We start from the raw sequence: 17,331 nt of genomic DNA on the forward strand, positions 1-17,331 counted from the left end.
TCTGCATTTTAGTTTAGCTGCTAACTATTCAAAATCTTTCAGCAGAACCTCCTATCAATGTTGTGAGTACCAAAGTGCATGACAATTGGATACCCCGCTAACCCCAAGTTCCTCTCCAGCCCTGACGGAATGTCCTTATCCCTTGCAATAGGCATGCATCACAGCCCTAACACTCATGCCTGTAGAGAGCAGTACCTATTCCCCTAATCATACTATCCCACTAATAATCCAATGAACATACTTTATCTGTGGGGTGAAAAGTGTTTTTCCGGGCTACTATAGAAATAACTATACATAATTTTATCATGTGAGCACTGAACTTTGAGCTTGACCATCTTCAATTTGTACGGTGAACAAATTTTCCTTCTCTGGAGGAGTCAGAGTAGGAAATAATTGGGCAATTTGACTCTGAAGAAATACTATCCCCAACCCCATTGCTGCCTTGGCGATTAAACGCTGGGTGAGAAAGATGTATCAAGTTGAAAGCGTGTACTATACCTTTAAGAGAGTGTGAATGCTATTCTGAACTGTGAGCTTACAAGCACCTGTGTATATGACTAGATGGCAGTCCCAGAATGTACTGGAGAATTGAAAATATGTAACATTTGGCTTCGAAATTGATACCTGAGTTTTGGTTGCTGCTTTGACAACAATTCAAATTTAACCAATCAATTTAAATTATGCCCCAGGATACTAAAACCCCAATTGAGTTAATTTATTGTTTTGCTAACAACGAACCAATGAGAGAAACAATGTTGGGCAGATAAAAATGTGGACATTTTGAAAATTGCAGAGAGAGCAACCAATTCAAGAAGGTAGGAAACACTCTCAAGCAAAGGTATCTTTTCATATGAAACATATTCACTGTAAAAAGAAAGAACATGACCCAGGAAGATCTTCAGCTGGAAGAAGAAAGACACAGATGATGATAGCTCCTGTGTGGATTTGATATTAGGTTGGTGTAATTTTAACAAGTATCTGATTGGAACAGCATATTATTATAGAGTTGGAGCCAAATAATAAGGAGTTGAGAGAAAGAGGGGCTTAGAGTTGTGAATTATTGTTTAATGTTCACTTTTAGAGTTAAAATAAATGTTATTTTCTTTAAATAGTGGAAGTTGAGAGTTCTCTGCCATTCATATTTTAACAGATTGTGAGGCAAGGTGAGCTTTTCTGGGTGTTTGGTTTAATTAACAGAAGTCGTACAAAATTCACAGCACCTAAGACTCATGTGATCAATTAGTGGCTACTTAAAGGTCTGAATTCTAGTTTCCCAACTGGGTAACCAGGGCTACCTGCCTACAGAGTTTTGGGGTCTCCAATCTGGGATAATCAGAGGCATGAATAAGGGACAAGGGGATGGCCATTTGAAATCTACCCCCTTCCTCTGCCTGACCTTCCCTCACTCTATGGTCCCCATCCTATGCGAAGCAAGGAAAACAAAGATCTATCTTCTTAGCATTGGTTGCCTTGTAGAGTAAATCTGAACTGACTTTCTTCAGAAACCAGATGCTGCCAGCCTCTGAAGAACAGATCACTTTTAGTGTGCTTGGATCCTATTGTCAGGGATTGTGATTCACTGAGAAGCTTGCTAGGCAGCTCTTAATAAGTTATTGGCACTCAAACTGTCAAGCTTTTTTAGTGATGTGAGTGGCAAGTTAGCCAAAACCTCATAGAATCATAGAATCTCTACAGTGTGGAAACAGGCCATTTGGCCCAACAGGTCCACACCAACCTTCCGAAGAGTAACCCACCCAGACTCAGTCGCCTACCCTATTTCTCTACATTTCCCCTGATAAATGCACCTAACCTATATATCCCTGAAACACAATGGGCAATTTAGCATGGCCAATTCACCTAACCTGCATATGGGCTGTAGGAAGAACCAGAGCACCTGGAGGAAATCCATGCAGACACGGGGCGAATGTGCAAACTCCATACAACAGTCACCCTGAATCGAACCTGGGTCCCAGGCACTGTAAGGCAGCAGTGCTAACCATTGAGCTGCCATGCCAGTCTGTTCTCACACATGGTCAGACAAAAGGAAAATAATGCCCAGGTGTTTAAAACATCCTAGTGGGCACACAAAGTTACAGTTTAATATATTGCTTCAGTTTATATAAAAAAGGTAAAATATTTACAGAATCTTTCAAATGTAAAAAACAAAATAATTTTTAAAAAAACTATATCCATTGATTGCCCATTTTGTGTCTGCTGCTAATAGTTTTATTTACTACTTACATATTCTGTTGCTGCTTGGTCTGCAATCTGATTAGTTTCACAAAGAAATTGAGCTTTCGCTACATCCCCAAGAGCAGCAAAGCATCTAAAAAAACAGGAACACATGTACTGAGATTAAGGATTCAATGCTTTATGCTTTTGAGCAAATTATAACACATAAATTTGTTCATTGTGACAACTGAATATTTTAGACATAACAAAGACTATAGGCTTTGACAACATCCTATGTATTGTGCAGAAAATCTGTACAGAATTAGCTACATGCCTCAACAAGCTGTTTCAATACAATATTGGTAGCTCGTTGATAAGGTAGAAGGCATATCCACTAAAATAATTCACCCAATTACTAACCTATCAATTTTGTTAGACGAGGAAATCAAGGATTATGGAGAACATACAGCAAAGTGGAGTTGAGATGAAAGCCAGATAAGCCATAATCTTGCTGAATGTTGAAATAGGCTTGAAGGTTGCATTGCCTACTCCTGCTCCTAAGCTCCATGTTCCAATTGCCAAAAGTGATAGAATGAATCTACAATAAGGTCATTAACCTGCATTTATTCACTGATGGTCAGTTTGTGTTTAGTCAAAATCATTTGGTTTGAAACTTTGTCAGAACCTTGATGCAAATTGATGCAACAGCTAAAAGTTATTGCAAGAGGACAGGTGACAGTAATTTCCTTCACATTAAGGTAGCTTCTGCCTAGGATGGAAATAAAAAGTACAATGAGGATGGGGCAGCATGAAAACCCTTCATTCCCTGGAATAAGAACTGACACAAAGCGTGAATAAGATCTTGGTTATTGAAGATTAATCATCACACCTCCATTTAATCACTGACAGAGGGCATAAGGTCAGCTTGCTTTGTCCAACTATCTTCATTTAATTCATCATTTCCCTTTTCCTTTATGCCAGTGAGCGGAGTAGAGGCTGTTTGCTGGTGTTTCCAACAATAAGATCCCATGTCAGCCTATAGAAGGACTTAGGCAATATCCTGACTTGAGCTGACAATAATAATGTCAGCAAAGAAAGGCCTTTCTTTGACTTTTTTTTGCACAATCACCACAAAATTTGGTGATTCATGCTGCCCCATCCTCATTGTACTTTTTATTGCCATCCTAGGCAGAAGTTGCCTTAATGTGAAGGAATACTACTGTCACCTCTCCTCTTGCAATAGCTTTTAGCTGTTGCATCAATTTGCATCAAGGTTCTTGTGAACCTCGTCTGAACACATCCTTCCTGAGACATGGGGTCCAAAACTGCGCACAATACTCCAAATGTGGTCTGACCAGAGTCTTACAGAGCCTCATAAGTACATCCCTGCTTTTATATTCAATTCCCTCTCAAAACAAATGCCATTATTGCATTTGCCATCCTAACTACTGACTCAACCTGCAAGTTTACCTTGAGAGTGTCCTGGGCTAGAACTTCTAGAACTCTTTGCACTTCAGACTTCTGAATTTTCTCCCCATTTAGAAAATAGTCCATGCCTCAAATCTTCCTACCAAAGTGCATGACCTCACACTTTCCCACATTGTACTCCATCTGCCACTTTTTTGCCCACTTCCTAATCTGCCTAAATCCTTGTGCAGCCTCCCGGCCACCTTAATGCTACCTGTCCCTCTACTTATCTTTTTATCATCTGCAAACATAACCAGAATACCCTCAATTCCCTCATCTACAAAATTAATGTATAAAACGACAAGTTGTCGTCCCAACACTGAGCTTGTGGAACACCACTTATCACTGGCTACCATCCTGAGAAGGACACTCTTATCTCCACCCTCTGCTTTCTGCCAGAGAGCCAAGCTTCTTGCTTCAAACATCACGGGCCCTTATGTTACTGAGTAGCCTCCTGTGTGGCACCTTGTCAAAGGCCTTCTTGAAGTTCAGGTAGACAACATCCATTGGCTCTCCTTGGTCTAACTTCCTCGTTACTTCCTCAAAGAATTCCAGTAGATTTGTCAAACATGGCCTCCCCTTGATAAAGCCATGCTGATTTTGCTCTATTTTACCAGACACTTCCAGTATTCAGAAATTTTATCCTTCCCAATGGATTCCAGGATCTTACCCATGATCGAGGTTAGGCTAATCAGTAATTTTCGGTCTTTTGCCTTACTCCCTTTTTAAACAGGGGTGTCAAGTTAGCAATTTTCTAGTCCTCTGGGACTCTCTCTGATTTTAGCAATTCCTGAAAAATCACCACAAATGTTTCTACTATCTCTTCAGCGAGAACTCTGAGGTGTAGTCCATCTAGTCCAGGTGATTTATCCACCTTCAGGCCATTCAGTTTTTCTAAAACTTTCCTTGGTGATAGCCACGATACTCAGCTCTGTCCCCTCACTCTCTTTAATTTTTGGGATATTATGCACGTCTTCCACCACGAAGACTGACAAGAAATAATTGTTCAGTTCCTCAGCCATTTCCTTGTTGTACACTACTATCTCGGTCACCATCATCATTTTCCAGCAGCCACTGTCCATGTTTGCCTCTCTTTTGCCCTTTATATATCTAAGGAAACCTTACAGTCTTCCTTTATATTACTGGCCAGCTTGCCTTCATGTTTAATCTTCTCCCTCATTTCTTTTTTTGTTACCCTCTGTTGGTCTTTGTAAGCTTCCCAATCCTCTGGTTTCCCACAGCCATTTTCCAAATTATATGCTTTCTCTTTTGCTTTTATGCTATCCCTGAATTCCCTCGTTAGCCATGTTGCCTCATCCTGTCCCTGTACCATGCTTCTTTTTCCCTCGTGATGAATTTCTCCTGTGTCTCCTGAATTACTCCCAGAAACTCCTTTGCTGTTCCACTGTCTTTCCTGCTAGGCTCCTCTCTCAGTCAATTCTCCTCAGCTCCTCCCTCATGCCTCTATAGTTGGCTATATTCAGGTATAATACCATGACCTCTGGTCTATCTTCTCCCTCTCAAACTGAGAGTAAATTTAATCATATTATGATCACTGCCTCCCCAGGGTTCCTTCACCTTAAGCTCCCTTGTCAAGTCCGCCTCATTGCACAAGACTAAATCCAGTATTACCTGTTCCCTAGTGGGCTCCATCACAAGCTGCTCCAAAAAGCAATCTCGTAGGCATTTAACAAATTCCTTTTCTTGCAATCCACTACCAACCTGATTTTCCCAGTCCACCTGAATATTCAAATCCCCCATGATCATTGTAACTTTGCCTTTCCTTCACACCTCTTCTGTCTCCTGCTTTATCTTGTTCACCAGATCCTGACGACTGTTTGGAGGTTTGTACAAAACTCCAACTATGGTTTTTCACCTTTGCAGTTCCCCAATTCTATCTACATAGATTCTACACCATCTGACCCTACTTTGTTTCTTACTGTTTACCTTATTCCTTATACTGCATGCATTCAGATATAACACCTTCAGTCCCGTATTAACCGTCCCTCTTCTCATTGTCATTCAGTTGTCCAGTGTGTTTGAACTTTAACAACTTACTGAGTTCAGCAGTAAACTCTTCCCAGTAACTGCCAGTTATTGTACTTTTCCCACTTAAACCCACCAAAGAAAATGAATAAAAGTCGATTTTCACAGCAAAATGGATTTGAAGTTTATAAATGCTTACATTTTCAATTACAAAGCATCTTTTTTTCCCTATAATTAATAGGAAACTATTTCTTGATTGAACATTCAAAATTCATTCATTTTGATTTTTCACTTAGATAAAGGAATTCAGATCAGATTTGAATTCAGATAATTTAAAATTTATTTTTTAAATAAGTCCTATTATTCATGAATTGCAAACTGTCCATGTATGTCATTCACTTGTGTCTTCTTTGCAATTTATTCACCCTTTGACAGTGAAGCAACAACACTGGAATAAAAAGGGTAAAGGATATGAAGTCCCAGACTTAGCTCAGCTGTGAGAAGCTGTGTTGCATCAAGCAAAAATGTTCTAATTATATTTTCCCAACTGTGTGGTAGCAGGGGAAGTTATTTGAAAATTATTTGACTTGGCACCCTGGATGGGGAATTGGAAAATTGGCAGCGTTTTGTACTTTTGGAATCCTTGCTGGAGATTCACATGTGTGCATGTCTAATGGCAACATTAATTTGACAATGATGTCTTTCCTGGCAAGATCAAATGATGGACATTCACTATCTAGGTTCAGAGAGTCAGAGGTGTACAACACAGAAACAGACTCTTTGGTCTAACTCGTCTATGCCAACCAGATATCCCATACAATTCCATATAATTGTATTATATGGAAAAGAAACCTTCCCTGTTTGGTTCCCTTAGAACAAACCATCATTACCTCTCTGCAATGTGCAACTGCTGGGCTTCTAATGAAAGTTTGCTTAATGTTTTCCACATAGCTTCAGTCTCTGATGACATTTCCAATGTTTCCAAGAAAGCAGTAGCTCTGGAAAAAAATCAATACCTATCAGCATCACATTAAAAGAAAGGCAGCAAAGTATTTCCCATATATTGGAGAGAATTTTACAGCGACCAGCCAGTTGAGACTGAGAAGGAGTGGATCCCTCACACAGCCATAAACTGATGGAGAGTAGGACTTTTGTCCCTCAGTGAGTGTCCAACGGACCTGCTGATCAATCTAATTCTTGTGGTGCCATGTTTATTAATTGATACTGCTGGGATTGCAGAAAGGAGAACAAAGGGGATCCAGTGGATTCCTGGTCAGTTGGAGGCCTTGAACTAAAATGGTTTAGCTGAATCTGGGGGTTGGGCAATGGAACTCCCGATTTGATGAGGTAGGTTTTGGCTTGAAAGCAGATTAAAAGGAAAGGGAGGTTGACATGGGAACATAGTGGTGCATTGAAGTGGCAGGCAGAGGAAAGCTCTGGATCATTTTTATGGACAGAGCTTAAGGGTGACTGCTTTGCAGAATACCGTCTGCATTTTATGCATTCTATGGCAGAAGTGGGTACTGCAGATGCTGGAGATTAGAGTCAAGATTAGAGTGGCGCTGAAAAAGCACAGCAAGTCAGGCAGCATCCAAGGAGTAGGAAATATTGACGTTTCAGGCAAAAGCCCTTCATCAGGAAAGGCTGATGAAGGGATTCTGCCTGAACGTCGGTTTTTCCTGCTCCTTGGATGTTGCCTGACCCCCTGTTCTCTGCTTCAGTCTCCATCACAAACCCATCAACTCCCACAGTTACCTTGACTATATATCATCACACCCTGCTTTCTGTAGAGACTCCACCCCATTCTCCCAGTTTCTCCATCTCCATCTGATGATGCCATCTTTCACGGGGTAGTGGGGTGCTTCAGGAATACCTATCTTTTTTTCTCAACCAAGAAGTCCTCACTAACATCGCTGGAAATCTGCTTACCTGTTCCCTTCCTCCTGAAGATCCAGCTTTAACATCTATATCACCTTTTCCTAGCTGCTATCAGTTCTGATGATGAGACATTAGACTTGAAACTTTAACTGTTTTCTTCCCAAAAATGCTGCCAGACCTGCTGAGTTTCTTCAGCAATTTATGTTTCTGTTTCAAACCTCCTAAAGACAGCAGTCCACTTTTATCTTGCCCTTTTAAAACTCTGGAAGTAAACTGGCCTACTCTCTTGTCCGATTAGTCATGCTAATTATACTATCGCATGGACAGCATATTATCATCAGGTTCAATTAGTTTCACAAGCTCAACTGACCCTGAATTATTACAATGTGCCAGGCAGGCTGCCAATTTTGGCACCCACCAACCTTCTTCAAATACCATAAATGATTTTTTTTTGGAATGCATATCTGATATAAACATGCTACTTCATAATGGTGTACAAATTGGAATCCGACAGTGAATATCAATTCACTTTGATCTAACTATAATCAGAGGGAGGTGAGGAGTCAGCTTTTAAAACAACCCCAAACATTCACAAAGTTTCAAATATCAAGTTAGTGACAAATTAATGCTTAGTACCAACCTGTTATAATCTCCATCATCAATTGCTGTGCCAAATTCAATTAACCCTTCATCCAAAGTATAAGAAATAGTATTCACTCCCTCAGTAACTATGACTTCTGTTTTACCATTACTGCGCTCCAGATCTACAATATCACCCTGTAGACAAAATAAACAAACATAAAATGGTCAACTTGGAAAACATTTTAAAAACTTAATAAGGACAATACACCAAGAAGAATTTTTATGGTTCACTTATTTCTTGTCTCTGTTCTTCCATCCTCATGTCCCAATTTATTGCCTTCATCTTCCTGTCTGCAAATAATTGGTGACTGCCTATAACTGGTTATAGCCCAACAGGGTTTATTTGAAAGTACAAGCTTTTGGAGCACTGTTCCTTCGTCAGGTAGCTAGTGGAGCAGGATCATAGGGCACAGAATTTATAATATGCGATGTATTGAACAAACCTAGATTGCTATTAAGTGTTAATCACTTACAATGTGTCGCAAGTTTCAATTCATTGATATGTAAATCCCAGAACTTCTCTCAAATCACATTCCTGAGATAACTTAAGATTTTATTTAAAAAGTGACACCATAGCTCAGACAATGCATTAAAGGTGTGAGGTTAGAGTCTGTCTGTATTCCAACCTTGAGTCAGATTGGTTCTCTTTCCAAAGTAGGAATTTATAAAATGTCACATGGACTGACTGCCGACAGATTGTCAGCTTTTTGAACAAAATAGAATGCATTTGCACATATAAATCTGCAAATGCAATTTCACCCCATAGACACGTGTGTGTGTGTGTGTGTGTGTGTGTGTGTGTCTGCGTTTGCATGTGTGTCTGCGTGTGAGGGAGAGATTGAAAAAGAGACTGTGTGTGTATGGGAGAGAGGGATAGATTGTGTACACGAGTGTGATGGAGTATCTGCCTGTGTGGGGGAGGGGGTGTGTGTGCACCCATGAGGATGACCTCAACTGGGACCTTGGGTTCACGTCATACTACAGGTGACCCACTATATTATACACTCTCACACTTACACTTATACACAAACTGTTACACACACACACAATCTCACACTCACACAAACTGTCTCTCATACACATGCTCTCTCTCAGACACGCACACACACATACACGTGCACACCCTCTCACAGGCATATACTCCATCACACTTGCACACACATTCGATTAGGCACAAACAAATGCACACACTCCCTCTCTCCCACACGCATGTAAGTGTGAATCTAGGTTTGTTCTATACACTACATACTTGGATCTTTTACTATAAATTCTGTGTCCTATGATCCTGCCCCACTATACTAGCTACTTGATGAAGATTTTTGCAAGGTTTATGAAAGTTTATAGCTCAGGTTGAGGTTTGTAGCTCAGGCAGATACTCCATCACACTCGTGTACACAACCTATCCCTCTCTCCCATACACACACACAGTATCTCCTTCAATCTCTCCCTCACATGCAGACACACACACGCACGCGCGCGCACACACACACATAGAAGTCTATGGGGTAAAATTTCTTTTGCAGATTTATATGTATGTTTGATATCCAGGCACTTCATTATCTGGCTATGTAACATCATCAGTGGCGACCTCCAAGTGAAGCGAAACTGTTGTCTCCTGCTTTCTATTTATATCTTTCTCCAGGATGGGGTTCCTGGGATTTGTGGTGACGTCATTTCCTGTTCGTTTTCTGAGAGGTTGATAGATGGCATCTAGATCTGTGTGTTTGTTTATGGTGTTGTGGTTGGATGCCAGGTCTCTAGGAATTCGTTGGCATGTCTTTGCTTAGCCTGTCCCAGGATAGATGTGTTGTCCCAGTCGAAATGGTGGGTTTTTTTTCATCCGTGTGTAGGGCTACGAGGGAGAGAGAGTTGTGTCTTTTTGTGGCTAGCTGGTATTCGTGTATCTGGTGGCTAACTTTCTTCCTGTTTGTCCTACGTAGTGTTTGTGGCAGTCCTTGCATGGAATTTTATAGATAATGTTGGTTTTGTCCATGGGTTGTACTGGGTATTTTAAGTTTGTTAGTTTTTGTTTGAGAGTGTTGTTGGGTTTATGTGCTACTAGGTATCCGAAGGGTCTTAGTAGTCTGGCTGTCATTTCTGAAACTTCTTTGATGTATGGTAAGGTGATTAGGGTTTCTGGCTATGTTTGGTCTGCTTGTTGTGGTTTGTTCTTGAGGAATCTTCTATCAAGATAGAAGAGACATTTAACATCATCAATAACACCCTCAAAGGCATAAAGTTCACCAAGGAGGAAGAAACCGACAACAAACTCGCATTCCTGGACGTCACAGTTGAAAGAAAGGACAACGGAGAACTACAAACCTGCGTATACAGAAAACCGACAAACACTGACCAAATACTTACCTACACCAGCAACCATCCCAACACACACAAACGAAGCTGTATCAGAACACTATTCCAACGAGCCACCACACACTGCAGCACAGGTGAGCTTCGGAAAACAGAGAACCACCTATACAATGTATTCAAGCAGAACGGATACTCAAAAAATACAGTGCGCAGATTCCTCAAGAACAAACCACGACAAGCCGATCAAACAACCAGAAACCCTAACCACCTTACCATACATCAAAGAAGTTTCAGAAATGGCAGCCAGACTACTAAGACCCCTCGGAATCCTAGTTGCACACAAACCCACCAACACTCTCAAACAAAAACTAACAAACTTAAAATACCCAGTACAACCCATGGACAAAACCAACGTCATCTACTAAAATTCCATGCAAGGACTGCCACAAACACTACGTAGGACAAACAGGAAGAAAGTTAGCCACCAGGATACACGAACACCAGCTAGCCACAAAAAGACACGACACTCTCTCCCTCGTAGCCCTACACAAGGAATGAAAAAAAAAACACCATTTCGACTGGGACAGCACATCTATTCTGGGACAGGCTAAGCAAAGACATGCCAACGAATTCCTAGAGGCCTGACACTCCAAACACAAAACAAACACACAGATCTAGATGTCATCTATCAACCTCTCAGAAAACGAACAGGAAATGACATCACACAAACCCCAGGAACCCCATCCAGGAGAAAGATATAAATAGAAAGCAGGAGACAACAGCTTCGTTTCACTTGGAGGTCGCCACTAATGATATTACCTAGCCAGGTAATGAGACGTCTGGATATCAAACCTATTTCCTAAACTTGATGAAGAAGCAGTGCTCCAAATGTTAGTACTTTCAAATAAACCTGTTGGACTACAACCTGGTATTGTGTGATTTATAACTTTGTGCACTCCAGTCCAACACCATCATCTCCATATCATAGAGTCATAGAGATGTACAGCATGGAAACAGACCCTCCAGGCCAAACCATCTATGCTGACCAGATATCCGAACCCAATCTAGTCCCACAGCCAGTCCACATCTCTTTCTATTCATATACCCATTCAAATTTAAATGTTGCAATTGTACCAGCCGCCACCACTTCCTCTGGCAACTCATTCCATATACATACCACCCTATGTGTGAAAAAGTTGCCCCTTAAGTCTCTTTTATTCTCCCCGCACCCTAAACCAATGCCCTCTAGTTCTGGACTCCCTGACCCCAGGGAAAAGACTTTGCCTATTTACCCTATCCATGCCCCTCATAATTTTGTAAATCTCTGTAAGGTCACCCCTCAGCCTCCAACACTCCAAGGAAAACAGCACCAGCCTGTTCAGCCTCTCCCCATAGCTCAAATCGTCCAACCTTGGCCACATCCTTGTAAATCTTTTCTGAACCCTTTCAAGTTTCACAACATCTTTCCGATAGGAAGGAGACCAGAATTGCACACAATATTTCAACAGTGGCCTAACCAATGTCCTCAATACTCTGACCAATAAAAGAAAGCATCCCAAATGCCTTCTTCACCATCCTATCTATCTGCAACTCCACTTTCAATGAACCTGCACTCCAAGGTCTCTTTATTCAGCAACACTCCATAGGACTTTACCATTAAGTGTATAAGTCCTGCTAAGATTTGCTTTCCCAAAATGCAGCACCTCGTATTTATCTGAATTAAACTCCATCTGCCACTTCTCGGCGCATTGGCCCATCTGATCAAGATCTTGTTGTAATCTGAGGTAACCCTCTTTGCTGTCCACTACACCTCCAATTTTGGTGTCATCTGCAAACTTACTAATTGTACCTCTTATGCTCACATCCAAATCATTTATGTAAATGACCAAAAAATAGATGACCCAGCACCGATCCTTTTGGCACTCCAATGGTCACAGGACTCCAGCCTGAAAAACAACTCCCTACCACCACCCGCTGTCTTCTACCTTTGAGCCAGTTCTGTATCCAAATGGCTAGTTCTCCCTGTATTCTGTGAGATTTAACCTTGCCAACCAGTCTCCCATGGGAAACCTTGTCTAACACCTTATTGAAGTCTACATAGCTCTGCCCTCATCAATCCTCTTTGTTACTTCTTCAAAAAACTCAATCAAGTTTGTGAGACATGATTTCCCATGCACAAAACCATGTTGCCTATCCCTAGTCAGTCCTTACCTTTCCAAATACATGTACATCCTATTCCTCCAACAACCTGCTCACCACCAATATCAGTCTCACCAGTGTATAGTTCCCTAGCTTTCCCTTACCACCTTTCTTAAATAGTGGCACTACACTAACCAACCTCCAGTCTTCTAGCACCTCACCTGTGACTATCGATGATACAATATCTCCGCAAGGGCCCAGAAATCACTTCCCTAGCTTCCCACAGAGTTCTAGAATACACCTGATCAGGTCCTGGGGATTTATCCACTTTTATGCTCCTCTGTAATATGGACATTTTTCAAGTTGTCACCATCTAGTTCCCCATATTCTTCCTCTTCCATCTTCCATGTCCTTCCCCACAGTAAAAACTGATGCAAAATACTCATTTAGTATCTCCCCCATCTCCTGCAGCTCCACACATGGGCACTCTTGCTGATCTTTGAGGGGCCCTATTCTTTCCCTAGTTACCCTTTTCTCTTTAAAGTATTTATAAAATCCTACTGCCTTTATACTCTAAGGATTCACTCCATTGCTGCCGTCTATACCCAACATATGCTTCTATCTTTACCTTGTCCAAAACCTCAACTTTTCTAGTCATTCATCATTCCCTGGACCTATCAGCCTTCCCTTGCACCCTAACAAGAATACACTGATGAAAGCCTCTGTGACACATGAGCAACATGTTCCAACTCTAATACTTGATCAGGTTCTGGACACTGTATCAGTCAGCTTCCCCCGAATTTGTGATTCTGTCACAAGCCTTAATATCAGAAAATGCTGGGATTGCAAGGTTTAATCCAGCAGCATTAAAATAAGACTTAATTCAAAATTAAGCACAGCGTTTAAGGAACTTTTGATTTAGTAGAGCTTTGTTCTATTTTCTCCAAGAACAATTCTGCAAAACGTCCAAGTCTATATATCTGATTTACCAATAAAACACATCTCGGTTAAAAATTAAAATGATTTGATATTAATGCATCAATAAAACAACATATATAAATAAAAATGTTTAATTTACTTGATTATGCAAATTCTTTTCATTACCTTAAGTGGAAACATTGTAACTCGCTCTGGAGCATCAATATTGTACCAAACACAGAGATTGCCACGGTTCTGGGCCACAGCCACATCACTGCCAGGTACCCACTGAACATAAGTGCAGTAATTCAGGACAGTTGTCTTTGCGTTATCTTCTACATCAAACAGATGGAGCTGTAGCACAGAAGAAATAATTATGCCATGAGTAGATTTTTTTTATTCCTAAAAGTGTGTTTTGAGAAAATATTTAAAGTGGCAATTTATAATGTGATCTAATAAGATATACAGTGCATATTTAACTGATTTTTAAAATATTTCCCATACCACCACTTTTCTTTTTCAATTAATGGAATTTCATGATAAGTACTAATCTATGGACTTTGTGTTAACTTGACTCTTCCTAACAGACATACATATCCAACTGTGTACCTATCGTGGGCGGTATGGGGGGGACAGTGGTTAGCATTGCTGCCTCACAGCGCCAGAGAACCGGGCTCAATTCCTACCTCAGGCATCTGTCTATGTGGAGTTTGCACATTCTCCCCGTTTCTGCGTGGGTTTTCGCCGGGTGCTCTGGTTTTCTCCCACAGTCCAAAAATGTGCAGTTTAGGTGAATTGGCCATTCTAAATTACCCGTAGTGTTAGGTGAAGGGGGAAATGTGGGGGAATGGGTCTGGGTGGGTTGCTCTTTGGAGGGTCGGGCCAAAGGGCCTGATTCCACACTGTAGGGAATCTAATCTATAGCATCAGCCAAAACATGGCAATGCACAAGTCTTTACTCATGGCAGCTATAATTTACAACAATACAGAACCTGCCAAAGCTCCTGCTGTATCAATATTTTAAAGTTACAGATATATTCTAAGGTAAAAGCATATTCTAAGGTAAAATTGTGAGAACTTACACCAAGTTTTTTGTCCCTGAAAAGCAACTTGCGTCCAGTTTCATTCAATTCTAACCAGTCAATTTTTGTGTCATGACTTATTGCAGCCAAGTTATAACCAGTCAACAGATCCACTAGAAAGAAAATAAAATTATGAAATTATTTTATATCCTTTACATCTCAAGTTATTTCAGCATCAGATTACTTCCTTCTGTGAAATTTTCTTCCAAATGGATTTCCAACAATTGAAACTCTGGGTGCAATTTTCCACTCCAAGTTGCTTAGAATTATAGGAAATGTGATAACTTAATTGAGCTGGAGTTAAAAATCATATTCCTGTTGTTGAAATCAACTTCTGCAATTAAATCCTCCTTTCTTAGGTGGTGAGAAGCCTATATTGTTGCATTTGCAACATATTAATTACACAACTTGCTAAAATTAACTGACATTCCCTAATTACCTTCTCCTCAATGGAGATACTTGACACTTCAGAAACTCAACTGCAGTCTAAGTGTGTACCTGTTAACTTTGCTCTAACTATACCAGTTCGAGTGAATATTTAGCTTTGGCTTCCTTTCCTGAGATATCTGGACAGTCCCTGACTTCACTTCCACTGTAACTTACATTTATTAAAGTTGATCTTTCTCTGCACCTTCTCTGTAGCTATAACACTATATTCTGCATTCTGTTCTATTACTCTGACATACTTATGTAAAATATGATTTGCCTGGATAGCATGCAAAACAATATCCTTCACTGTATCTCAGTGTACATGACAATAATAAAACAAATCAAACTTCCATATTTACAGTTGACATCCTTGCAGACCAAGGTAGGGTGTGTTCTTGGCCTTGTTCTTCTCAAATGAAGAATGATAACACTCCAGCTATAGTTTCACAGATAACATTTTTGGAGACAAGATCAAACACTAGCTTTTGTATTAGAATAGCGTTGTAGGGCAGAAGGAAAGGCAGGCAGCTTGTGGATTACTTTACCACAGAAGGCAAGGCAAAAACATAGTAAACAGTGAAGTGTCAATATGAAATGGCGGAGTTATAAGCTGATGTTTGGAACAGTACTGCATCAATGTCAGAGATGGTGCATGTGCCAGCAATTTATGTTGAAAACACAATGCATATGTGTGAAGAGCATGAACCAGCATTAGCAATACACTGACTGCGATACAGTGAACAGTTCTATTACCTCATGCACTTTAATATTTGACACAAGAACCATTTTATTGCAGATATGAGAGTCACATTAGGGGATCTACTCAGTGATAAACATTACTGAGTTACCCTACATCTTATATAAGTTTATAAAATCATGAGAAATATGGATACGGACAATGGCCAAGATCTTTTCCCCAGGGTAAGGGAGTCTAAAACTACAGGGCATATGTTTAAAGTGAGACAGGAATGTTATAAAATGCACCTAGGGGGAACTTTCCCATGCAGAGGGCAGTGCATGTATGGAATGAGCTCCTAAAGGATGTGGCACTGGCTGGTACAATTACAAAAAGTAAAAGGCATTTAGATGATTACATGAATAGGAAGGGTATAGAGCAATATGGGCCAAATACTGGCAAATTGGACTCAATTAATTTAGGATATCCAGTTGCATGGACATGCTGGACTGAAGGGACTGTTTTCATGTTCATAACTCATCCTGGCTGTTGGGGGATATGACACATAAGATGTTTGCAGCCACAATATGACGCTATCGTGGATGAACACCAATATGGACCAGTTGTGTCACCTGTTTCGATCACGTAACTTTATTTCTATCCGACTACAAATGTGACAATATCAATATTTCATTAAACAGAAGTATTATTCTTTCTGTTGATAACTTTACCAAATAAAAATGACCACAAAGAAATGTTCTCATTTTATTAATGGCAATTTTTTTGTTAAAACAGAGGATGAATTTCACCACCATGCAATTTATAATTCAAAAAATGAAGTGACTCATGAAGTTGAAATGCCCCATCATAAAATTAAAGTTTTTGTAAACCTACCAAATTTAGTACTATAAGAGAATTCCTACATTATGGAAGTAGGTCGTTCGGCCCATCAAGTGCACACTGCCCCTTCAAACAGCATCCCACCTAAAGCCATCCAGATACTCTATCCCTGAAACCCTGCATTTCCATGGCTAATACACTTAGCCTGCATAATCCTGGACACAATGGGCAATTTAGAATGGCCAATCCACCTAATCTGCACATCTCTGGACTCTGGTAGGAAACCAGAGCACCCAGAAGAAACACACATAGGCACAGGGAGAATGCACAAACATATTTTGATAATAAAATTTATAATAACTGAACCAGGTTAATATTTTGAGTCTGTCACTTTGTTGATTTATTAGTAAAAATGTTCTTCCCTACTTATTATTGCAAGTTTAAGAGGAGGTAATGGCCTAGTCATAGTATCACTAGGCTATTAATCCAGAGATTTAGGCAATTTTCTGGGTTTGAATCTCACTATGGCAGATAGTGCCATTTGAATTCAATATAAGCCAGGAATTAAGAGTCTAATAATGACCATGATTCCACTGTCAATTATTGGAACGACCCGTCTGGTTAACGAATGTCCTTTAATGAAGGCAACTACCATTCTTACCTGGTCTGGACTGCAGGTGACTCCAAACCCACAGCAATGTGGATGATTCTTAACAGCCCTCTGGGCAATTAGGAATGGGCAATAAATGCTATTCAATGAGATACCCTCATTCCATGAATAAATAAAAATAA

The 17,331-nt window shown here is 40.3% G+C and overlaps 1 protein-coding gene across 3 annotated transcripts in view; it reads right to left on the minus strand.

Moving 5' to 3' along the window:
- The window catches only part of ift172 (intraflagellar transport 172), a 242,173-nt gene that overhangs the window by 150,566 nt on the left and 74,276 nt on the right, over positions 1-17,331 (minus strand). For all 3 annotated transcript variants that reach the window (XM_060851638.1, XM_060851630.1, XM_060851645.1), the window contains 5 exons: positions 14,595-14,707; positions 13,699-13,866; positions 8,144-8,280; positions 6,516-6,623; positions 2,242-2,326 (listed from right to left, as the gene is read on the minus strand). In XM_060851638.1, coding sequence (XP_060707621.1) covers positions 2,242-2,326; positions 6,516-6,623; positions 8,144-8,280; positions 13,699-13,866; positions 14,595-14,707 — 611 coding nt within the window. The remainder of the gene's footprint in view (positions 1-2,241; positions 2,327-6,515; positions 6,624-8,143; positions 8,281-13,698; positions 13,867-14,594; positions 14,708-17,331) is intronic.

This window comes from Hemiscyllium ocellatum, chromosome 3, assembly GCF_020745735.1.
Source record: "Hemiscyllium ocellatum isolate sHemOce1 chromosome 3, sHemOce1.pat.X.cur, whole genome shotgun sequence".
In the NCBI taxonomy this organism is placed as follows: domain Eukaryota; kingdom Metazoa; phylum Chordata; class Chondrichthyes; order Orectolobiformes; family Hemiscylliidae; genus Hemiscyllium; species Hemiscyllium ocellatum.